This window comes from Ictidomys tridecemlineatus, chromosome 8, assembly GCF_052094955.1.
Source record: "Ictidomys tridecemlineatus isolate mIctTri1 chromosome 8, mIctTri1.hap1, whole genome shotgun sequence".
NCBI lineage: Eukaryota > Metazoa > Chordata > Mammalia > Rodentia > Sciuridae > Ictidomys > Ictidomys tridecemlineatus.
This window is the reverse complement of record NC_135484.1, coordinates 136,851,216-136,877,224: the sequence shown is the minus strand read 5'-3', so window position 1 is coordinate 136,877,224 and position 26,009 is coordinate 136,851,216. Positions and strand designations below refer to the sequence as shown.

At 42.7% G+C, this 26,009-nt stretch overlaps 1 protein-coding gene across 1 annotated transcript; it reads right to left on the bottom strand.

Annotated features, from left to right (window-relative positions):
* Positions 1–14,711: 14,711 nt before the first annotated feature.
* Fam50b (family with sequence similarity 50 member B) lies at positions 14,712–25,213 on the bottom strand. Its single transcript, XM_040283672.2, has 2 exons — positions 25,110–25,213; positions 14,712–16,330 (listed from the first exon to the last, which is right to left on the bottom strand). The coding sequence occupies exon 2, from the start codon at positions 16,247–16,249 to the stop codon at positions 15,233–15,235; it is 1,017 nt and encodes a 338-aa protein (XP_040139606.2). The 5' UTR covers positions 16,250–16,330; positions 25,110–25,213; the 3' UTR covers positions 14,712–15,232.
* Between the last annotated feature and the right edge of the window lie 796 nt (positions 25,214–26,009).

Genomic DNA, 26,009 nt, shown 5'->3' with positions numbered 1-26,009 from the left:
TTTTAAAAAATCAGTTTGAATTTTAATTATGTTTTATATTTTAAAAGCTAACATATTTTGTATGATCTACAATCCCAAAGGTAAAACCAGATATACTGTGAAAAGCCTCTTTCACACTCTTGTCTTCCAGCCATCCTGTCCCCTCCCCAGCACTGAACAATGGCTTCCAGTCTTGTGTACCCTCTCAGAGACATTCTAAGTACAGTTTATATGACAACATCCCTGTATCATTCTTCCTCTGTCCTCTTTTACATAAGCAGTGGCATACAATGCATATTGTCATTTTATCTGGGTTTTTTTTTTTTTTTCCTACTTAAAAAACATTTCTTGAAGCAGAAAGCAATAAGAGAAGTTTGGAGAAAACTGTCCTCCAGAGAGATGTCTATTAAATGGGGTAAAATTGGCAAAATCTTATCAGTCAAAATCTCTGGAGTTTGCTCCATGTTCTTACAACAAATTGAAAAAACATATTCAGCAAATCTACAAAAATGCAGTAAGAACAGAGAGAAGCTGTGGCATTTGAGTTGGGGACTGAACCTACCCTCCCACAGCTCCATGTTGTGGGACAGTTGCTCCAGAGAGCTTGGAAGCTGGTGGGCAACCCTTATCTCCCCCAGTAGAAGAGCTATTCCTAGTAGATTCAGCATCCAGTGAGCAGGAGTTCTGAAAATCAGGAGTCCTGTACCGCGTGGGCCAGGCTGTGGTAGGGAAGAATATGGAAAACAAGTCCAAGGACTTTTTCCCTAAGCTTTTGTCATTTAAAAATCCCAACCTTAGCCAGGGCAGGAACACAAAATAAACTCCAGCAGAGGGCACCTGACCCCCAACTCCAATGGGTCACCTGATGCCAATACAATAAGCCCCAGGAAATTCCCTATTCACATTTCTGTCCCCACCCTAGAGAATCAGGTACCCCAATACAATGAGCCCGGGGAATTGCCTTCTTGTCCCACCCTAAAACAAGCCTATATAACCCAATTGACTCCGCCACTAAATACTGAATTAGAAAAGCCCATCCCAGGTTTGCTTCCTGTCTCCACCTTCGTCTTGTGTACATCACTGTCCTTGCAGGCAACAGGTAGTAGTGCCTGTTTCTCCACCCCAACACAGAAAGGATCTGGGAAGGCTGAGGAAAGTCCAGTCCCTAGTTTTTCAAAGCATTGACTTACGGATGAACTGCTCTGTTGAACTTTCTGGCTCCTATCTCCTTTAGCTTCTTGAGTTTGAAGAGCTATTCCAGGTAGATTTGGCAGCTGGTAATATTGGCCAATTCCATCCCCAGCTTTGGGCTGCAGATACTCTATATTGGAGGGTGGTGGCACAAAGTTTTATCTCCATGGAGATCCTAAGGAGGATGGTGCAGTTGGAGATGCATCAGTTCCCCGTCCAGTTCCACAGTGTAAAGTTTCTGCCAGGGATAGGTGGGAGCTAGCCTCAAAACTGGTAATAAAGCCAGGCCCTGTGGTACAGGCCGGTAACCCCAGCTACCCTGAAGACTGAGGCAGGAGGATCACGATTTTGAGACCGGCCTGAACAGTTCCCACTAGGGAACAATTTATACCCCCAAGTCATTTTTTAAAACAATAGAGCAATCAAGTAACTGGTAGTGGAGAATTACAACTGGATTGGAATCCTAATGAGCCAGACTAGCCAGAAGCTTAATCAAGGAAAGTGAAGAGAGACCAGTTAAACCCATCCCAGGTGATCAGGAGCTCAGTGCAAATCCGAGGCTGATTCCTTTGAAGAGCAGATAGGGGAATTCTGTTAGTCTCTGACAGACCTTAGGGTGGATCTCACAAACTCTCTGAATGATAAAAGCAGTCTCCAAGTCATACACAGATCCAATGATAAAAGAGGAACACCTTTCTGGTTCACTGGACCTAAATCCAGTCTCTAACAAATTAGGAGTTTTCTGATCCCCAGGTTTTAAAGACGAAATTGAGGGGAAAAAAGTTTTGAGTCAACATCAAAGGCTGCACATGTGCAAGGAAAATAGATGTCATTGAATAGTCAAGCCAAGCCACTAAACAAGTAACCCCAGGCTGGGGAAACCACTATCCAGAGTTGCTACAATATATTAAAATGTCTCATTTATAACAAAAGTTAAGTGACATACATAGAAACAGGAAAATGTGACTCATAAGAGGGAAAAATATGGACAATAGGAGCTGCCTTCTTAAGTCTATACATGTTAAGAAAAACAGAAAGACTTCAAAGCAGTTACTATAATTATGTTCAAAGAACTAAAGAAGGTAAAACATGGTGGCACCATGGTGGCACGTGGCTATAGTTCCAGCTTTTTGGGAGGCTGAAGCAGGAAGATTGCAAGTGTCAGGTTGATGAAGGTGACTTAGGAACAAAGCACCAAGCAGCCCCATGGGCACTAAAGAAACACCATTCAGGCACCTACGGAACCGCCTGTCAATCAGAGGGGTCTCCTGGCCAGTCCTGGATCTCAGCCAGTTCCCCTCAACCAACTCCAGTGGGACAAGGGTCTCTTAAAAACCCCTTCTCCTGTCCCAAGCCCTCCCTTCCTTCCCTAAGCCCCATAAAATTCCAGTCTGGTCTGGCCCCCAGGTGGTTTCTTCTCAGACACCACTCCTATCTACTCTGTCGGTTATTCTGCCCTGGAGGGAGTGGAATCTCAATAAAGCCTTGTTCAGCAGCCTTTTTAAATCCGCCTCCTTTTGGTTGCCACCATTGCCTGACCTTATAGCAATTTCAAGGCCAGCCTGGGCAAATCAGTGAGACCTTGTCTATAAAGAAGGAAAGATATAAAAAGGGCTAGTTTAGTGGAAGAGGGTCCTTGGGTTCAATCCCCAGTACCAATAAGTATATAAGTAAATAAAATGCCTAAAGAATCAAAATAAGGTATGATAATAATGTTTTATCAAATAGAAAATATAAAAGAGATGGAACAAATTAAAATTTTAGAGTTGAAAAACATAATGGAAGTGGAAAAATTCACTATAGGAACTCCACAGTAGATTTGAGCTGGCAGAAGAATAAGCAAACTTGAAAACAGATCAATAGAGATTAGAGGAGCAAAGAGGAAAGAAAAAGAAAGAACATAAGCTTCAGAGGAATATGGGACACCATTAAACAGAACAACTATGCCTATGAGTGTACCAGAAAGAGAGGAAGTAACAGAAAAAAAAAAAGATCAAAGAATTAATGGCTGAAAACTTTCCCAAATCACTGAATATAGTCTACACTTCTAAGGAGCTCAGTTAATTCTAAATAGAATTAAAACAGAGAATAGCCTGTGCGGTGGTGCACACCTGTAATCCCAGTGGCTCAGGAGGCTGAGGCAGGAGGATTGGCTCAGTGGGCGTGTGCCCCTGAGTTCCGTCTCCAGTACACCCCCCTCCAAAAAAGGATTTGCATAGACATTTCTTTAGGGAACATATACAAACTGTAAGAAATACAAAAGAAATGCTTAATATCAATAACCACAATAATCACAGAAATGCAAATCAAAATCACAAGGAGATATCACCTAATAGCCATCAGAATGGCTATAGTAAATATGATGGGTAATAATAAGTTTTGGTGAAGACCATAAGAATTTGAAACCCTTATACTTGGCTGCTGGGAATGAAATTAGATGTTTACCTCAGAGAATCAAAGACACGTTCACACAAAAACTTATACACAAATATTCATTAGCAATACTATTAAGTAAAAAAATGGAAACAACCAAATGTCTATGAGCCAATACATGAATGGGTAAATAAAATGTGGTATAAACATATATTGGAATATTATGTGGCCATAAAAGGGAATGAAATGTTGACACATGCTATTGAAGCCAGAATTAAAGACAGGCAGTTAGTGTAGAAGAGATGATTGGGTCAGATCCAGAAGATGGAGGCCAATATTTGAGACCGGAAAATTGGAAACTGCATCTGAAAGATTGGAATGTTCACCTTTCCAAAGCCCTTTGATACTACCACTCCCAAATGAAGGGACTCCTGAGCAGACAGAGAGCTACTGATCAACACCCCCTGGGCTGCTGTTTCCTTCCTGCCTAGTCACTCAACCTTGGCCCTTGCAGTCCACCTGCTCACCCCCTGGCCATTGCACCAACATCCCTCAGTCATCCCTGCAGGATGGGGGAAATGAACAAGTTCAGGGAGAAGAATGCAGGAGAACAAGGGAAACTTTAGACATATAAAAGGGACCTGGACTTCCGCATGCCACCGATTCCTGTCTTTGGGTCCCTTCATCCACCCAGAAGTCTGTTGTACTATCCTTTAAATAAAGCTTCTTGCTTTCTACTCTACGCCTGCCTCGATGTGCTTCTCTGGTGTTATTATACTTCAGTGTTTGAGGAAGCAGGACTCATCAGGTAATCACTATCACTACTTCATGGATAAACCTTGAAAACATTATGATAAGTGACAGAAATCAGACACACAGGGCCAAAAATTGTGTGATTTTATTATATGAAATGTGCAGAATAGGCAAATGTATAGACACAAAAAAGAATTAGTGGCTTCCTTGAGCTGGATAGGAGGGTAGGAGTGGGAGAATGTCTGGTAATGCGCCAGGGTTTGCTTTTGGAGTGACTGTGATAATGTTCACACAACCGCCTGAATAGACTAAAAACCACTGAGCCATGCATTTTAAATGGGTATATTATGGTATGCGAAATAATGTCAATTAATACAGAGAGTTTAATTGTATGTGGCTCACACTCTCTCATGAGAAGAGTCAAGTTCTTGGCAGGGGCTGTAGTCATCTGAAAACTTGATGGGGCTTGAGACTCTAATTCTCCATGGACTGCCCAGTTTGTGTTGGCTTTGAGCAAGTGGCCTTAATTCATTATTCCTTGCCAAGTGAGTCTTTCCATGAGACTCTCTGATTATCTGTAAACTTGGCAGCTAGCTTTCCTCAAAGTGAGCCATCTAAGGGAGCAAGGTGGAAAGTACCTGCATTCTATGACCAAGTCTCCTATGCCACACAAGGTCATTTATTCAAAATCCTATTGCATAAGGGTGTGAAATCAAGAGGAAAAGAATCATGGTGGTCCTCTTGGAAGCTGGTTCCCAAAACTGGGAATTAAATTCTGCTGCCTTCAGAGTGACTTCAGCTTCCTTAGCTCATTAGTCATAACAAGTACTCAACACCACCCTAATTAAAGAGACTGTACCACTGTGATCCCTGAGGCTCAGGGAGCAGCCGTTTGAGTTTCTACTAAGGATCTGAATATGCGTATATGCACACACATACACATGCACAAACATGTTATTTTTTAAAAAGTCTGAAAGTAATGGATCCTCCCAGAGAAATAAATTTCCAGCACAAGTTAAATATGAGAAACCTCATATGGTTTTTCTTTTTTTCCCAAATAACCATTTACTATGACATTTACTTGGCAAAAATATTACTCCATAGGAAATGCCTTTCTCTGCTGAAACTCTCTGATTAGGAACATAGAGGCTCCAGTTCCTCAGGCTGAGGTATCATGAAAAACACAAAGAAGGCCCTGATGCCAGTCCCCCAGTGATGTTTTCAAATAAATTTATTGGCACCTGCTTGTATCAGGCTGGTTAGGGGTCTATCAATTTATCAGTATTTCCTAGAGTAGCTCAATGAGTTAGGGTTTTGGAAGAAGATGGGTAATTTTGTGATGATCTCCAAGAGTTCATATGTAAGTGAATTTTTCCCCACATAATTTCCTGGGGAGACATCAAGCCTGGGCCGTTTATATGCTGACCGGAAGAATGTTGCTTTGCCCTTTGTGCATGAGGATCATCTTGTCTCTTACCAAAAGCAACTGAAAATAAATCAAAAGTTTTTGGCAGAGGGAGAAAACACAGAAGTACCCATTAATGAATGGAAAGTTCAGGAGATGCTTAGATGCTGGGACCTCAGGACTATGGTTGATGGATTTCCCCTTAGCACTTGACATCAACATGAGACCTTGACTCTCCTCAAGAATTTTTTTGTTCATCCAAAATCTCCCCCAATAAGACTGCTGGTGAATCCAGTTTTCTTCATATCACATCAGTGTCCCTGAGGTGGGATTATAGTTTGGATATGAGGTGTCCCCCAAAAGCTCATGAGTGAAACAATGCAGGGATGCTCACAGGTACATGATTAGATTATGATAGCTGTAACTTAATCAGTGGATCAAACCATTTAATGGATTAATAATTTAAGTGGATTCATGCGTGGTAACAGTAGTCAGGTAGGGTGTGGATAGAGGAAGTAAGTCACAGGGTGTGTGCCCTTCGGGGTTATAATATCCCTGGCTCCTTGGTGTCAAGCTCTCTCTGCTTCCTGGTTATTATGTCCTGAGCTAGCTTCCTCTGCAACACCCTTCTACCATGATGTTCTGCCTTACCTTGGGCCCAGAGCAATGGAGTCAGCCGACCATGGACTGAACCTCTGAAACCATGAGCTAAAATAAACTCTTCCTCCTCTAACTTGTTTTTGTTGGCCATATTGGTCACAGTGACACAAAGCTAACACAGAAGGGGAGAAGGGAAACAAACCTGGGCATTAGAGCTGTCTGGCCCAATGCTGGTTTTTCTTGTTGTTGTTGTTTTGTTTTTGTTTTTTGCTATGGACAAGTGATGTCTCTGCAATAGGCCTCATTCCTATTCTGAAAATGGACTACCTCAGAGGTTTCTAGACCTTCAGATCTTACTGACAGCAGGGACTTCCATGCAGTGATTGTTTTTTAAAAATAAAGATTTTTTTAAAACAAAAAATTAGCATCTATAATGATTATAATTTTCCTAGGAAGAATGTTACACACCAGACAAGAATGAAAATGCACATCTCTAAACAAACGGATTCCTTAAAATAGAAAAAAAAAGATTTTATAAAAACCTTTATATTCTTACTGTTTCATTTCTTTACAAGCCTTTGAAAAGAACAGTGTTTGAGAATTCAGGCACAGGCTCTGCAGGGTCCCTTCTGCTTTCACATCTCAGGACTCTCTGACAGTGTGTGGGACTGCAGAAGTGTTGACATAAGGCCACAAGGCCTCCCAAGCAGGCTGTGGGGAACAAGGCTACTGGAGGTAAACCAGGGATTAGCATAGCTTCAGCCCCTCAGGGCACCCTCTGACTCCCCAGGCTTACTGTCAGGTCATCTCAGAGGTGTTAGTAACTACTAATGGTGCTAAATTTTACTTGTCCAAATTTTTTCATTTTATTAGGAAACTTTTGAAGGTAAAAATACCTTAAGTCTGCATCCAATGTGCCCTTTGACCTATTGACATGCGTCACCTGCACCACATCCTCTTCAGTGTTGCATGGTGCTGCCCCCATCCTCCTGGGGGCGATAATTTACCACTGTCCACTTAAAATCAATTCCATGGGCTGCAAGGCCACATGGCCCAAACCCCTACTGCCACTGACCAGTGCTACTGACTAAGTTGTGTCTCCCTCCCAGATTTATATGTTGAAGCCCAAACTCCTAGTGTGATGATATTTGGAGATGGGACCTTTAGGAAGTAATTTAGGGTTAGATGAGGTCATGAGGGTGGGCTCCCATGATGGTATTGGCATTCTTCTAAAAAGAGACAATGGAGAGCGTCATTTCTCTTGCTCTCCTCCCCACCCACCATTCCTCTCTTTCTCCCTCTCCTAGTACTACATCGCACACAAAGTCCATGTAAGGCAGTGGCCAGGAAGATGACCAGGTGCGTCACTCAGCTTGAAGTATGGCACATCATTCCTCAGGCACACAGAGTCACAGTAGAAGTAACAGCCCTACTTCTTGAGTCACATAGAGCAACAGCAAAGGTGACATGGTGATTCTCCAAAAGATAATTGAGGGAATGTGTACCTGGAGGAAAAAACAGCATGTCCAATCTAGAGAATTACCCATGGTCACCAAAATGGTTGAACCACAATCTAAATGAAGGCTTGGTACAAAAACCGAGGCAGTATAGTGACTTGAGTCCCCATCTGCCCTTAGTAGCTGTATAACTTTCTGGAAGTTACTTAAGCCTTTCTGTTGCTCAGTTGTAGAGTGGGAATAATATAACCTGTCTCATAGGATCTGCATGGGGATAGAATTAATTAAAATACTTCCTGCCATATATTGAATGCTGGTTGCTATTGCGGTTAGTCTTTTGTAAGGTTCTGCAAGCTAAGGATTGGGCAGTTGGCCAATAATACACAAACCAGTAAGAGGTGGTTATGAAAGCAAGGCTTGGGTCAGAATGCAGACCTGCAGACCCCATCTCAGAGGCAGAGCAATGACCAGAGTGAACCCGTGGTGTTGTCTTGGGGTCACGAGCTTGATGGGAGCGGGGGTGGGCTGGCTTCTGGGGTTCTGATGGGAAGTTGGGTACTGAGGAGATACTTCTATTTTTCCAGCTAGATTCCACCAAAAGTAGTCTCCTGGCTACCTCAGTTTTGAAATCTGCTCAGAAAGGTTTGAGGCCATCTGGAATCTGAGGGTGAGCAGTTCTTGTTATGGTAAGGGTGTCTTTGAGGAGATTTTTGCCTTCCTCCAAGTAAACAGTTTCTGTGATCCAGGCACTCTGGAATCACAAAGCCTTGGCTTAGGAGTTTGTGAAGGAACACAGAGAGATGACAGAAAAAGCACAGCCCAAGACAGAACATTGAAGTATACAAGTACAGAGTACAGTGGAAAATGCGCCAAGGCAGGAGGTTCAGTCAGCTTTTTCTGGTATTGTGACTAAAAGACCTGACAAGGAAAATTTCAGAGGAGGAAAAGGTTATTTTGGGGCTCAAATTTTCAGAGGTCTCAGTTTATAGACAGCCAGCTCCATTCCTTGGGGCTTGAGGTAAGGCAGAACATCATGGCAGAAGAGTGTGGTGGAGGACAGCAGCTCACATGATGATCAGAAAGCAGAGGGAGAGAATCTACTGCAAGAAATAAAATATAGACTCCAAAGGCATGGCCCCAATGCCCGCCTCCTCCAGCCACAGCCTGCCTGCCTTCAGTTATCACTTAGTAAATCCCCACCAAGGGATTAATCCCTCATTGGATTAAGACTGGTGTAGCCCCATTGTTTCTCCTCTAAACCTTCTTGAATTGTCTCACGCATGAACTTTGGAGGATACCTAATATCTAAACCATAACAGCAGGTGAACTCACATCTGGGTGAAGACTTCCTGGGGAAAAGAATGAGAAATTGGATGACTCAGCAAAGCATCTGTCTTTGAAAAGAAGCCCTGTTTGATGGAGGCACTGAGACAGCCAGAGCAGAGTAGCTTAAAAGTGCAGAGGAAGTGAAGGGTTGAAAGAAGCAGGAGGCTGGACTGGCTACTGCTTTGTGGAGAGTTTGGAATGTTTGTCTCTGTGGTTTTCCTGGGTTTAATGCGATTATTCCTGCACTTGAGCATCTATCTGCCAAGTGTGTTAAGTGGAAAGCAAGTGATAAGATTCTGGAGCCCTGACTTTAACATTTTGAGAGAAAATGATTTTTATTCTGCTGGACTTTCAATGATGTAGGAGAGCAAAGCGAAGTAGGGTTTGGGTTTGTAAGCTCTAAAACACTTCTCAAACATCTTTGATCATAGAACAGCAAATCCACCAGCAAGAAGACATGATCTAAGAAACATGCTTGGGTGGGGGTGGGGGTTCCTCAGGACAATGGCAAAGGAAAATTCCAGAATATCAACTATGCAACAAAGATCACCCAACCCAGATTGCAGTAGGTGGGAAGGCTTCAGAAGATCTGTTTTCAAGAATCTGAAACCATCAGAATGCTTCATGTTCCTAAATATTGAGGGGGGAGACTTCTGTTTTCCAGCTTGGTAGGTAAGGATCTTAGAAGTCACCATTCCTGTCCTAACAACAAGCAAAAACCTGAACAAGTTAAAAATCAACAACTCTTCTTAGATCCACCAGAGAAGGAAAGCTACCAAAGTCTGCCCCCCAAAGTTGAGAGACAGACAGGTGGGTGGAGAGATTCAGAGATAACCAATCTAAACCCACCAGTACCAGGGCAGGAAAACCTGGGCTGCAATTGTTGAATTGCTGGAGGTTCCGTGTGGACAAGGCTGAGCATTAAAGAACTCCAAGGAGACCCAGTCATATGAGGGGCCCACACATCTGTGAGTTTTACCTCTAAGAGTTTGGCCAGGTCTTCATGGTAAATACTGAGGAAAAGGCCCCTCATGCATCTGACAGTGGGAGGGGAAGAGGGAACATTTAAAGTATGCCAGAGCATGCTGATCCTCTTAACGCCTTAGTTTCTCAACCAGGATCTAACCTGATGGGTTAACCTGATGGCTGGACTCTGACCAGCAGAAGGGAAATATCTTTAGTCCAGCCAGTTCTGGCCTTCTGTTATGATTTGGATTTGGAATGTCCCCTGAGAGGCTCATGTGCTAAAGGGTTGGTCCCCAATACAGCCATGTTCAGAGGGGGGATTCTAGGAAATGATTGGATAGTGAGGAGCTCTATCAGTAGACTAATCTGGAGATGGCATCATAATTTGATGGCATTATTCACAGGTGGTATAAACTCTGTGAACTAGGTGGAGCCTCGTTGGAGGAAGTGGTCACTGGGGATGTGCTCTGGAAGGAAGTGTATGTTTTACAGCCCCCTTGCTCTCTCTTTGCTTCCCAGCTGCCATAAAGTAAGCAGTTCTGCTCCAACACATGCTCCCCTTCATGATATCCTGCCTTGCCAAATGCTCAAATCAATGGGACCAAGTGACCCATGGTCTAATACTTCTGAAATCACAAATCGAAATAAAATTTTCCTTCTTTAATTTGATTTTCTCTGGTATTTTGTCACAGTGATTGAAATCTGGTTAATAAGAGTCATCTTGTTAAATCCTGACGAAATAGATCCAGACCACAAAGAGAAGGTCCTAAACTACCATTTGCCTCAGTTCCTGAGATAATCCCCATTACCAAAGTTTTCTGTGTCTTAATACAAGTTACATAATTCTCCCCATCTTGACTTTACAAATCCTTGCTTTCCTTTGCCTCCTGGAAATGCCTGTGGCATGGCTTGCTATGGTACCACCTATCCCAGATTGCTGTCACTCACTCCAGATAAATTCATTCTCTGTAGAGGAGCTCTGTTATTTTAGGTTGTTAAGGGATTTATTAAAAGAGGATGAAAACAATTGACAGGAAGTATGAAGTTGATTTAATAATAAGAACAAAGAAAGTTAATCAAAATGGAAAATAATTCCAGAAAATTAGTAGAAATTAAACAAAAAATTAGTAGAAAACAATTAATCCCAAAAAACCCCAGAAAAATTGTTGATAATAAATAATGCTGCATATTTATGATAATAATATTGCAAACACATGAATATTGGTCCAATCAGAAAGGCTTTTGCTTCTAAGGGAATGATGGGGGTTTCACATGTGTGTTGGGGGTTGATAGAGAAGGGAAGAAAGAGAGCTAAATCCTGGTCAACCATAATAGGAAGTTAACAGGTTATGCCTAAACCAGAAAACTCAAGTAGCAGCAAGATGACAGGTTTTTTGGAGATGCAGAGGTCAATTTCAAGAGCATTTGCTGAAAAGTAGCTACCTCTGAGGAACTGAAACTGAGAGGGTGATGGGGCAGAGGGCAAGTGCTTTTCTCACAAGTCTGATAGAAATCTCTCTTTATACAATGTGCAACTATGAATAAACATGAAGCTTCAACTGAAAATCAAAGGTGTAGAAGCCAAACAGACTGAGGTTTAAATCTGCAAGGAGACATATTTATTGACACTCACATGGAGCACTCTGATGCAAGATGTCTTCTTTACTGACCAATTCTGACACCAGCTGGAATCCAAAAAATTCAACTGCATTCTTGCTACTACATCAGATCCCATGGGCTAAGGCTCAGTCCCACAAGTCTGCCCCAACTGTGACACTAATACCACCAAGACCTCTTGTACTTCTGGTCAATTGGCTATAAATTAGAGGTTCCCATGACTCCATTTCCTAAAGCAGTTCCTAGGACTCAAGGAAACATTTAACTCATGTTTGTTTTAAAGGATATAACAAAGATGAAGAGGCATATAGGGCAAGGTGCTGCAGGATCCTGAGCATAGGGGTGTCTAGCCCTGTGGAGTTGGGGTACACCAGGTTTCCTCCACTGGATGAGTTCACTACCCAAAGCTCACCAAATCTTGCTGTTCAAGAGTTTTCTACAGGCTAAAAATTCCAGTTATCTAATTACTTGGTTTTTCTGGTGAACAGCTTCATCCTTGAAGGCCACCTCAGGATAGGTGGCCTATCCTAAGTCACCTCATTAGCATAAACCCAGGTGTGATTGACAGATGTTCATTATGAACAATAAAAACATGTCTATTTAGGAAATTCCAAGGATTTTAGGAGCTCTGTGCCAGGAAACTGGGATAAAACCAAATATATTTCTTATTATACCACAACATTCCAGTTGCAACCTGATCCCCATGGTTTAGATTCACAATTTCTGCATCAGGCTAATAATAAAAATATTTTGTATTGCTGTGATTATTAAATGAAATATGGTTTATCAAATAATCTGGCATATGTTGAAGTCTGAACATATATTTAACCCTTTCCTACCATGGCTGTGGCAGTAGGGAACTCTTAGAAGAATGTCAGAAGGCTGGTGTGTCATAGTGCATATTTAGCTCCCAGTTTTGGAGATCCAAGAGCATGGTGTCAGCATTTGCTCAACTCTGGAGAGAGCACTTCTGATTGTGTCATAATGTAGTAGAGAAGCAGAAAGGGAATGGAACATGTGCAGAAGGGATCACATGGCAAGGCAGAAAGCCAAACTCAGTTTTTTATAAAATACCTGCTTTCTGGAGATTCAGTCTTATAAGAGCTGCATAATCACTTCAGAGGGTAGTAACCCCATGACTTAACTACAGAACACAGAAGGAACCCTGTGTTCTCACTTACACGTGGAATCTAGAACAATTGAACTAATAGAAGCAGAAAATAGAATGGTGATTGCAAGGGACTAGGAGTGAGGGGAGTAGGGAGGGGGCATCAAAAGTATCAAAGCCTCAGTAATAAGTTTAATTTTTTTTAGGTCAATTGCACAGCATGCTTAATATGGCTAATAGTTAAGTATTGTATATATTATCACTAAGAAAGTAAATTTCTAATGTTCTCACAACAAAAAAAATGTTAAAATAATTAAAAACCATAACCCAACGTTGCACCCCAGGAATATATATGACTATCACTTGTCAGACCTTAGGGGTCCATGGAAAGAGAGAGAGAGAGAGAGAGAGAGAGAGAGAGAGAGAGAGAGAGAGAGAGAGAGAGATATGAATCCTTTTATTGGGGAGAAGCCACTCAAATGAGGCAAGGGGTCAGGTTTCAAGGGGTTAAGTCTAGCTTGTGATGTCTGCTGTCAGCAGATGACTGACAGCTAGGAAGGCCATCCCTAAAGGTAGAGCAAGAGAAGGGGACACACAAAGGGAGTTTCCATGGAACATTCTATCCCAAAAAGGGCAAAGGGGTAGGATTACAAAAGAATAGGTGAGTGTAGCTCAACCCCAGGGGTATGCCTTCTCAGAAGACTGGCCTTGCTATCCGAGGGGGGGTGGGGTATAAAGACTGAGTCTCGAGTCGCACTACCGCTCCAGAGTCATAGCACTACTACTCCAGACTAGAGTGACCTTTCAGATCCTGTGGTGTATTAGGACTGGAAGGCATGATAACTCAATATGGCTCCCCACAAATAATAATAATAAAAAAACAGATGCAGGATTAGATTGTGGTTAGAATATCAACTTCTAAATTAAAGCTGGATTGAAAAACATGACTTGGGCCTACAACCAAAGAGGTAGGGTTCTACTATTAGCACCCCCACATCTACATCCTGAAGTACAGGCCAAAGAGTAGACATCTGGTCAGCCAGAGGTTCCTTAAATCTGATTATGCATCACTAGAGGGTCTTGTTGGCACACATGTTCTAATTCAGTAGACCTGTCATGGAACTCGAGATTCTGCTTCTTAACCATCTCCCAAGTGCTGATTCTGGGCCAAGGATTTCATCTCCAGTAGTAAGGACCTGTTTTCCACTGAAGTGTGTGTCCTGGACCCAGACCAGGTGTGCTTGTTGCAAGGAAACTCAAGAGGAGGGATAGAGGGAGGGTGTCCAGCATTTGTCTAATCTGACTGGGAGCTTCAAAACACCATATCTACATTCTGTCCCCTGAGATCTGGCTCTGGGTGCTGGGAATTGAGAAGTTTAAAAGCTTCTCTGATGATTCTAAGAGACCAACATTGGAACTCACCATCCTGGAAAGGCAATGTTGGTTGGACAAGAACTCTGAGAAGTATCCCTCCTAAAGTCCTAGCTGGGACTAGGGTAAATTGAGAGGGGTATATGCCTTGGGCTGTAAGGTTAAAGGAAAGGGGCACCTAAAAACTCAGTAACTGAGATGAATAATATTTTAATATAATCTCTTTTTAAAATTAAAGTTAACAGTCACAATCAATGAAATATAAACATTTTAGAAGACAACAATCTGAAAGAGTGCTTTGTGGAGTCAACCATATTGGAGCTTTTGTCAAAAAAGAAATTGATGAACTTTTAGGCCATGTGCCCAATTTCTATCCTCCTAACCCCTTGGGCTAACCAACCAGCTAAGGAAACCAGAGGTGGGGCTGCTGTCTCACCTATGTGAGCCCCCTCCCCTCTCCTAACCCCTGATCCTGGGAGTAGTGATGGGCAGGTATACCCCTGGCCTCAGACATTTCATAACTGGGTCATAGCAAACCTTTCAATAAAGTAACCAAGACCATAAGAAGAATAGAAGACATTTATTGAATTCTAAGTGTTTTACAAATAGTCAATTTACTCCTCACATTAGTGCTTATGAGGTAGGCACTACTGTCATTTCCTTTTACAGGTGGGGAAACCAAGGCACTTAAGTTTAACAAGCTCACCCAAAAGTACACAGTAAGAAGCAGAAGCAGGAAATCAAATCCAGTCATTTCTGGCTCCAAAGTCCATCCTCAGAGCTCTTGGCCCAAAATGTACTCTTCACTTTATCACATAATGTACAAAAGGGCCATGCAACGAAGCCATGAAGCAGGATTAAAAAAAACTACACTAAAAAAACCAATCAAGTAACCAAAGAATAACATCAGTCACAGAATGACCAAATTGAATAATGGGACCCCTTTGCCTTTATTAAATTTCAGGTAAGAAATTAAGCTCATCAAACGATGTTAGAAGTTACAGGGTCTAGGAATCTGAGTATTTCCTATTCTGATGAGTCTTTCCTGGCATATGCAGAAGGATGCCAGGGGCCTTGGTGTGCCCATCATCGGATGGTGTACTTGTCCCACTTCTTCTCGGGATCGTAGGGCTCCCAGCGGCTGGCGGGGAAGATGTGCTTGTTCTTCTCATACCAGCTCCGCAGCACCACTTTGCCTGCGTGTGACTCGTCCTTCTCCATGGTGGCATCGCTGAGCAGCCTCACGTCATCGTGCACGTCGAAGTTGAAGAGCGGACCGCTCTTGCCCCTGGCCTTGGCGATGATGAAATCGTAGAAGGTGTGGTAATGGGGCAGGATGAGGTCCTCCTTGATGTACATGAGCTGCTCCACGCCGGCCGAGCGCAGTTCGCGGAAGTCCTTTCGCAGCCCCTGCAGCGCCTTTTTCAGGAACTGCTGCACGGTGCTGCCCTTGTTCATACGCACGGTGCGCCGGTGCCCCGAGCCGTCCCAGTAGCTGAAGGTGATCTCCATCTCCTCGCTCTTCACCTTCTCGCGCTTGGCCTCCCATTCCTTGCGCAGCTCCTCTCGGAGCCGGTTCTCCTCCTCCTCGCGGTCACGATCTGGCAGGAAGCTCGTGTCCACGTCGGGATTCTTGCCCAGGTTCTTCTTGCTCTTGCTGGCCTCGGTCATGCTGCCTTCATTGCGATCGTCGCCTCGGTCATCGCAGTGGTCATCGCCGTCGCCGTCGTCCACCGTGAAGGACAGGTTGGAGATCTTGCGCTTACGCTCCAGCCTGCGCTCTTTTTCGCGCAGCAACTCCAGCTGCAGCCGGCGCTCTTCCAGCTGTTCCTTCTTGGCCAGCTGCATCTCGCGTTCCCTCAGGAGGGCCTCCTGCTTGGCCTTCATGTCGTTCAGGGTGACCAGGCCCACTGTGCTGGACTTGAGCTCGGCCTCCACGGCATCGTAGTGAGCTGAGAACTTTTTGTCCACCTTCGACTTCATGATGGTCTCTTCAGCGATGCGCTGCTTCAGCACCTCCATCTGTTCCTTCTGCTTCTCCCGCTTCTTGATCAGGTGCATGGCCCTGCCAGCCTCCCGCATGGTGCCCTTGTATTGCGCCATGCCTGGTGCTCAGCACAGCTCAGACTATTTCAGTCCAATTCCTTTCTCACACCTTGGAGTTTCTGCGCTAATTCATGAATTCTGCAGCAATGAAGAAAAAATACATGAATTTGAAAGAAACCCACATAGCATCTTTATTCATGACCTAAACCAGCACCTTATAAAAGAACTTTCTACCATGTGCTGACCTGGAATGGTAACCAATCAAGTGAGACCACTGAACGCTGGAAATGCAGCTAAGCTAGAGTCATCAAGATACTGCCTTTTCTTTTATTTCTGTTAATTTAAATAGAAGGAGCTACTTGTGCCTACTGGGCAGTGCAGGTCTACATTCTGGGAACTGCACGTGGAGAGGGATAGTCTACAGAGCAAACTCTTTATGCATTGATACCGGTTCAGGTGCCCAGTCAAGCACAGACAAGAAAGAACCAGAGCATCAGGACAGCCTCAGCCACAGGGGGAAAAAGAGTTTGAGAGGAAAATGTGTACCCTGGTGGGGAAGGCTAGCCTGAAGGAAAAGCACCTGTCTCCTCAGTTGGATTGCTCTCCTTTGGGGAGGACATCTGGGTGCCAGCAAGGGGAGAAGAGTCAAGTGGCAGCACCTTCCAGAATGCACTTTTGTTTGTTTGTTTGGTGCCGGGGATTTGAACTCAGGGGCACTTGACCACTAAGCCACATCCCCAGCCTTTTTTTTTTTTTTTTGGTATTTTATTTAGAGGCAGGGTCTCAATGAGTTGTTTAGTGTTTAGTGTGTCTTTCTTTTTTGCTGAGGCTGGCTTTGAACTCAAGATCCTCCTGCCTCAGCCTGTTGAGCTTCTGGGATTACAGGTGTGTGCCTCTGAACCCTGCCAGAATGCACTTCTGTAGAGGGTGGTGTCCCTGCCTCTTACTGAGGAATCATTTCTGTAGTGGCTGTTTTTTGAGTCCACTGAAGTATGTATAAGCCATTAGACGCAGCCTCACTTGCTGTGGGAAGTAAGACACTAGAGGAATCATATACAGTAAAGGAGGGCTAAGTACAAAATTATCTTTTTGGTTCAGCCAAAGCAAATTGAGGCCTCTGCCTGATTTTACTGGAGCCAACCATCTTTCACCAGGACCAGTCTTTTCTTCTTCACCCTCTTCGCAGCTCCATCATCTGATGGAGTCCCATGAACAGTGGGCATCCTTCCAACCAACTTGTCCCCACCCCTCCCACACTCTTAAACCCTTCCACTGTGCCTTCTGGAATACAGTGCCTTAGCAAACACCTGTTACCTTCCTTTTACTTTCTGGTTCTATCTGGAGCCCAAATGTTCCCTGAGGATACTTCTTGTCCCTATGGCTCCCTAAAACTGATGTTCTTTTTCTCTGATATTCCACATCTCAAAATCTAATGTGAGTATACAAGACCTTAAACTATACTGCAGAGCAATAGTAACAGAAAAAGCATGGTATTGGCACCAAAATAGACTTGCAGACCAATGGTACAGAATAGAGGACACAGAGACAAACCCACATAATTACAATTATCGTATATTAGACAAAGGCACCAAAAACATACTTTGGAGAAAATATAGCCTCTTTAACAAATGGTGCTGGAAAAACTGGAAATCCATATTCAACAAAATGAAATTAAAACCCTGTCTCTCATCATTAATAAAACTCAACTCAAAGTGGATCAAGGATCTAGGAATTAAACCAGAGACACTGCACCTAGAAGAAAAAGTAAGCCCAAATCTCCATCATGTAAGATTAGGCCCCAACTTCCTTAATAAAACTCCTGTAGTGCAAGAATTAACATCAAGAATCAAAAAATGGGATGGATTCAAACTAAAAAGCTTCTTCTCAACAACAAAAAACAAATAACCAAACCAATAAATGGGCCAAGGAACTGAACAGGAACTTCTCAGAGGATGATATACAATCAATCAACAAATATATGAAAAAATTTTCAACATCTTTAGCAATTAGAGAAATGCAAATCAAAACTCCTCTTAAAATTTCTTCTCACTCCAGTCAGAATGGAAGCTATTAAGAATACAAACAACAAGGGCTCCGGATGTGGCTCAAGCAGTAACGCGCTCGCCTGGCATGTGCACAGCGCTGGGTTCAATCCTCAGCACCACATAAAAATAAAATAAAGACGTTGTGTCCACCAAAAACTGAAAAACAAATATTCAAAAAATTCTCTCTCTCTCTTCTCTAAAAAAAAAAAAAAGAAGAATACAAACAATAATGAGTATTGGTGAGAATGTGGGGAAAAAGACACACTCATACATTGCTGGTGGGACTGCAAATTGGTGCAACCACTCTGGAAGCAGTATGGAGATTCCTCAGAAAACCTGAAATGGAACCAGCTATCCCACTCCTTGGTTGATACCCAAAGGACTTAAAATCAGCATACTACAGTAATGCAACCATGTCAATGTGCATAGCAGCTCAATTCACAATAGCTAGACTATGGAACTAACCTAGGTGTCCCTCAATAGATCAATAGACAAAGAAAATGTGGTATATATACTCAATAATATATTACTCAGCTTTAAAGAACAGTGAAATTATGGCATTTGCCAGTAAATGGTTGGAGTTGGAGAATATAATGCTATGTGAAGTTAGCCAATTCCCCAAAACCAAATGCTGAATGTTTTCTCTTATATAAGGAAGTTAATTCATGATGGGGTTGGGGGGAGCATTGGAGGATTAGATGAACACTAGACAGGGCAGATGGGTGGGAGGGAAAGGGAAGGGGTATGAGGATAGGAAAGATAGTGGAATGAGATGGACATTATTATCCTAAGTACATGTATGAAGACATGATGGTGTGACTCTACTTTGTGTACAACCAGAGATATGAAAAATTTTGCTCTATATGTGTATACGAATTGTAATGCATCCTGCTGTCATATATAACAAATTAGAATAAAAAATAAAACTAAAGGGCTGGGGATGTGGCTCAAGCGGTAGCGCGCTCGCCTGGCATGCGTGCGGTCCAGGTTTGATCCTCAGCACCACATACAAACAAAGATGTTGTGTCTGCCGAAAACTAAAAATAAATATTAAAAATTCTATCTCTCTCTCCTTCTCTCTCTCTCACTCTCTCTTTAAAATAAATAAATAAATAAAAATAAAAAGATTAATGTGGAGCTAGAGGTGTTGTTTCAAAAGCATTTCTTTTCTTTACTATTCTCAGCTCCTCTGAAGCTCATGTCACCTGCTAGTGATTCCACTCACTGTCTTGTTGCTACCATCTCTAGAATTCCCTGTCCTCCCTGAATTCTGAGGATTATTAGCACTTGGCTCGATCACCTTCCTCTTCCATCCTACATCCACTGCTATTCTGGATGTCACCAGCACCTTGACCTCTTCCAAGAACCTCTTACCATCACTCACTCACTCCTCTCCCCACGTGGTCACACCCCCAGCTCTTACCACTACCATATGGGCCTCACCTTGGAATTCTGAAATCTCCCATCTTCTTTCCCTTCCATTTCTGCACTCTAGTGCTCCAGATCACAGCTGTCTTCTGACAGCCCAAGAGCTCCTGATCCAAAGGCTTGTCCTTCTCCATTATCATCACACCCTCATGTGTTCCTCCCTCCCTCTGCACTGAAGATGGAATCTGCTCCTAACACCTCATGCCCCTTCCCTACCATCCTTCTCACCTGAAAAATCCTAATGCTGGCTCAACCCAGCCCCTGGTCTTTTCAGCAACTGAATCTGGGTAACTGACTGTTACTGGAGAAAACAGTACAAAAACAGTAGGAAGTTGGTCTCACTTTAAATTCATGACCTTATACTCCCAAGGGAGACCCTTTTTGTGCTGGGGTTGGAACCCAGGGCTTTGCATGTGCTAGGCAAGTGCTCTACACCTGCAGCTCAGAGGACTCTGCTGTTCTACTCTGTACGACAATGATTTTGTACTTCCTCCCACGTTTCCTCATATCTTTCCTCCCACTTGGGCTGGGAAACATTTGGCAGAACACTACACAGATATTCTTCAATAATGGAATCCTAGCCTCCTCTCAATGTCATAACATTGAGACTGCGTTCAGTTTGTTAGATCTCTTCTACACAGCAATAGCCCCAAATATGTTTTCTGTGTAAAAGGAATTCTAAACTCAAGTGACTCTGAGAAACTCCGAGTCACAATGAGCCTTTAATATGTTTGTTTTCAATGTAGCTCTCCAAGGGATCTTTGCAGGGGGTTATAGCATTTCATGTTTCTGTAAAAAGTTCGGGATTTTTAAAAAAATGATTCTACCCCTTTAGGATATCTAACATTTGCCAAAACCAGTGCTTTGTGTGACCTAGAGATTCGAACAACAATGTTTGCCAACCTTCCAGCCAATCTTCTTCCAGCAATAATACCCGTGGGCACTACCTTGGCAAGAACGTCTTTATTGTATGAAGATAAAACATAGTACCTACATACCAAGAGGAAACCATAGGGATCACCCACCAAATTGTCCAAATTAGAAACCTAGGCATTTTTACTCTGGTACACACATAATCAATTACAGAAAAGTCTTATTAGATTTTTATCTCTTTGCCTATCACTTGCCTTAATCCAGGAAATTGGCACTTTTTTCCCCACCTAAAGCCTTCTCACTATTGGCCCCAAAGTACTATATTCTCATTCTTGCCTGTCTTCTGTATGCTGTCTACTGCGATCTCACAAAAGTCCACCTGATAATGTTACTTTCCTACTTGAAAATCTCCTCCAGCTTTCCCTTGGGAGGATTGAATCAGGATCCCTTTGTCCTATAAGACCTCTAAGGAAGTGAAGCCACTCACCCATTCCCAGAATTCCATGCCAGGTAAAAGTGCTTTGAATGACACTCTTCCTGTATAGAAGACACCTTTTCATAACTGTTACCTGTGCAGAGATTCAAAGTGCGGTTCATCCCTGTGCCAACCTTCAGGCTCAGCTCAATGTCACATCCCTTTCTTCTACCCCCACCACCAATCACAGACACACAAAGTTTCCAATACTCTCTTAATTACCTTTGTTTCAACTGACACAAGTCAGATTGCCTGGCCACTTCTTTTTCCATTTCCAGCCACTCACTTTCATCCAATCAATTATAGTAGGCTGTGCCCATTAGACTTGTCCTTTCTCCAGTGTAATCAGAACTTGAATGTCAGTGCAGTTCCTAAATCTCTTCATTCTTCCTCTTAATACCTAGCATTCACCCCCTTAATTAAATTATAGCCTTCAAGCATTGTAGCTGGTACAGGAATTAAAAGATTTACATGCCTGTAATCCTAGCAGCTTGGGAGGCTGAGATAGGAGGATCATGAGTTCAAAGCCAGCCTCAGCAAAAGCAAGGTGCTAGCAACTCAGTGAGACCCTGTCTCTAAATAGAGTGACCCTGAATTCCATCCCTGGAAATCCTTCTCCCCCAAAAGAAAAAAAAAAAGGTTTAGCTTGGAACTCTTGGAAAAGCTTAACAAGGAAAAAAAAATAACAAAACGAAACAGAACGAAGCAAATTTATCCCAAGACTCTGACATCCTGATCTGTAGACTTCTCCCCAAGTTCCAAGATGGTAAGCAATTCTGTGGCTGGATTCTCATTGAAATGTTTTCCAACAAACTAAAAGCTACTGCTTTAAACTGTTTTAGGTATAATCAACAATAGCCAGGATGATAAAAGAAGGGGAGGGAATAGCAATTTGCTCCAATGAGCAGAAAGTACTGAGCAGAAAGTACACAAATTTTAATTTAGAGAAAAAGTGAACCCCTTCAGGCTTAGTCACAAGGTAAAACAATGACTTGCAAACAGCAGCATTTTAAATAATCCCACAAAACTAAAATCTTAAACTATTTTAACTGGAGAAAAAGGAATCTGTTTCTGATGCAAACAAAAACAGTAAAATTTTTGCCATGGTCAGTTTTTTTTAAAACTTTATTTATTTTTATGTGGTGCTGAAGATCGAACCTAGAGCCTTGCACATGCGAAGCGAATGCTGTACGGCTAAGCCATAACCCCAGCCCCCATGGTCAGTTTTTAAGTTTCCATCTACCAACTGAATTCTGTTTTAAAATGATTATCCTCCAAGTGGCAGATCCACAATACTGTCCCCTCCAGAATCAGCCTTGAAATGAAGCAGCTCATAGTAGGCCAGAGCCTGGCCCTTCCCTATAAACTCAGATTGGGTTTAGGGTGAGTCTTGATTGCATCCTTGCTCAAGGACCCCTCCAACACCATCAGTGAATTCTAGACTCACTGTCAAAGCAAAGCCACAGGACCTCAAGTCAGCCAGATGCCAAAAAGAACTAGTATGTGACCTCTACAGAATTCTGACATTAGGGGCTGGAGATGTGGCTCAAGCGGTAGCGCGCTCGCCTGGCATGTGTGTGGCCCGGGTTCGATCCTCAGCACCACATACAAACAAAGATGTTGTGTCCGCCGAGAACTAAAAAATAAATATTAAAAAAAAAAATTCTCTCTCTCAAAAAAAAAAAAAAAAAAAAAGAATTCTGACATTAGACCAGGAGTCCTCCAGGGGATATTTAAAGATGAATATAGGGGGATAGTAGGGGATAGGAAAGGTAGCAGAGTACAACAATTACTAATTGGGCATTATGTAAAATTGTGGATGTATAACCGACGTGATTCTGCAATCTGCATTTGGGGTAAAATTGGGAGTTCATAACCCACTTCAATCTAATGTATGAAATATGATATGTCAAGAGCTTTGTAATGTTGTGAACAACCAATAAAAAAATAAAAAATAAAAAATTAAAAATTAAAAAAAAAAAGATGAATATAAAGCTGGAGGTGTTGCTTGGTATAAAGCCAATATCTCAGCATGCTACAGGGTAGGGGAAGTGCTCTCACATGTTCAGAGGCAGGGAAGTGCAAACTATACTAGCTGAGCTTAAATGAACAACCCGTGACTTCTAAATGCATTCTCTGGAGAAAAGGAAATCCAGACCAAGCAAGGGAGAAATTAAACTAAGAGAAGATGTCACAGATTTCAAAATAGATTCTGTATCATGAAGTCGCTAAGTTTTGTGAGATCATTTTTTTCTTTAGTTTGTATCAAAGTAGTATATGCTTGAAAAAAATAGTTTTTTTTTAAGAGAGAGAGAGAGAGAATTTCTTTTTTTTTTAATATTTATTTTTCAGTTTTTGGCGGACACAACATCTTTGTTTGTATGTGGTGCTGAGGATCGAACCCGGGCCGCACGCATGCCAGGCGAGCGTGCCACCGCTTGAGCCACATCCCCAGCCCAACAAAAATAGTTTTAAGAGAATGCAAAATATTTTTATATCCTTGGTTTAAAATGAAAAGCAATAGTAAAGGAATTATTTTAACAAACAAACAAAGGCAAGCAATTCTGGTTTATTGCCCTCCTCCCTAGAGGCACCCACTTACAGTCATTTTGGATGTTTCTTCTTGTATTTGTCTTATTTTAAAATAAGCGTTATATTGCTATTTTTGTGATGAAGCAATTTTAGTTTTTACTTATTGACTTCTTATTATAGTGGATGAAACTTTACTTTTTCCCTAGGAGAGATTGAAATGTCTAGTCAACTATGTGAAAAAGAGGGTATTTATTATGGAGGTTGTCAATATCTAAGCCAGATAAGAAAAATGCAAAAGATTAAATTATACTCCAGACCTAATTATGAACATAGTGACAGAAAAACAATAATGCTAAGACAACATTGCTTCATCTACAAATAAATTATTCATTAATTAGCAGAGCTCTTATCTTCTTTTGGCCATTGTGATCGTCACTAAGAATAAACAAATAATAAATCTGGTTCTTATATACTTATTCACTCATACATCCTCATCTATTTTCATAATTATTTCTTCATGTCCATAATCTTTTATCTTCAAAAATGCCTTACAGTTTGTCATGTTTTGGAATTCAGTATTCCAGGCTGGATGGTTTGCAGCAGGTTCTGGAGGAATACCTACTGTCAAATCAAGCCTTTATTTCTAGAGGAGATCTATTTATTCTTTATACATCTAAAATTTTCTTTCATGATCTTGTTTTAAAAACATAAATAAAATAATAGCAGGGATGGGATGCAACTTAGAGGTAGAGCACTTGCCTAGCATGCCCGAGGCCCCGAGTTCAGTCACCACCACCACCACCATCACCGTACACACACAAAGTAATAATAGCAAACTGAATTCAGAAAGAGAGAGGAGAGCTCACCCCTAAAAATCTTTATATATAATTTACCATGAACATCTCAATGCTTGCAGATAAATTTTTTTAAAAAGCAAAATATACCTAAAGGAAACTTCCTTGATAAAAGGGGTTTTTGAGAAGCCAATGTCAAATACCATATTCAACAACATACTTTTATGTTCTTGATGATTTTATGAAAAAATTATGGGGAGTTTTGTTCTTAAATGACTATAGATGCTCCTCCTCCACTTACTGTGGGGCTATTTCCTGATAAACCCATTGCAAATTGAAAATATCCTCTGAAGAAAAGGCATTGATACCCCTAACCTATGGAGCGGCGGCGGCTCCCCTCGCCATCCTTGGCCCATGAGCACCTGCAGTTCGCGGGCACGCCCAGGTCACCAGAGAGGGGCAGGCTCTCCCAGGACAAGCTCCAGGGTGTGGTTTCTACCGAGGGACGAGGGCTTTCCCCCACCGTAAGGTGAAGGCCTCGGTAAGTGGAGCGTTTCTAAGCCAGGGCCAGCTGGGCCTGGGCGGAGGGCAGGGAAGCCCTGGCCCTCCCTCAAAGGTGAGGCGTCTCTGGTTTTGAAATTCCCAGTTTTTAAAAGTGTCACCAGAGAAATGAAGGACCATGACAGGAAGCAAGGAGCTTCTGCTGGCACAGAAAATGTCTGAGGCCAGGGCCAGCCGAGCTAGGCCGCCTCCACCTCTCCACCAGATACCTGAGAGAAGGACATCCGTATGGCGGCTCTAAGCTTCGGAGGCTTCGTCCACAACTGACCCGCAGTTCCGGAAACGTGCGCGAGGAGTCCAGCTCACGCTGTCCCACAATCCCCTTGGAGGCCACGCCTCCAATGAACTAAAGTCTCCCACCAGGCCCCACCTCTTAAAGGCACCACCACCACCCCATCATGCCTTGGGCTGGCTACCAAGCCTTTAACACATGGGACTTGGGGGACTTTCAGATCCCAACCCTAGCATCTGCCTAGAAAAGGAAAAGTTCTAAACTAGTTAGGAGTGATTCCCCTCCCGGATTCCACTGGAGGAGGAAGGGGAAGTGTTCCTTTATGTAGAAACAGAAAGCATTGCAATGTGACTCTGGCCAGTTGTTCCCAGGGCCCCTTTTCTGTTTATGAAGGTGCAGTGCAGGTGCGTTTTCCATCTGCATTTCAGAGCGAGGCCTGGTTCACCTGACGATTGTGTGGGTGATTTAAAAATGTGCTTTTAAGGCAATTCTGGCACTTTGCCAATCTCCTTTTGTTCTGGATATTATCATCAGTTAAGATTATTGGTATCTAAATACCACCAAGTTCTTGCTTTGCCAAACTGTGAGAGCAAGTGGTTCAGATCCTGGAAAAGGGACAACAGGGGTACAGATGGATTGCTTCAAAGCTGGCATTTTCTTCTACTTTGAGTGGTCCTATGTGAGGAACTTCATCAGAGGAGTGGCTACCGCTCTATGGGACCTTGACTGTGGCTCAATGGTGGCCAAGAACACACTATGAGCAGCCCATGCCGAGTAGCGGCAGAACATCATGTTACTCTTCCCAGTTGACAAGAGATCCAGGAGCCTCTACTGGGTCCTATGAACTGGTTTTCTGTTGCCTGAACGTGGGGCATCT

Bases quoted from the DNA above. Each gene is read 5' to 3' on its own strand.
- Fam50b (XM_040283672.2), bottom strand. From the start codon at position 16,249: ATGGCGCAATACAAGGGCACCATGCGGGAGGCTGGCAGGGCCATGCAC.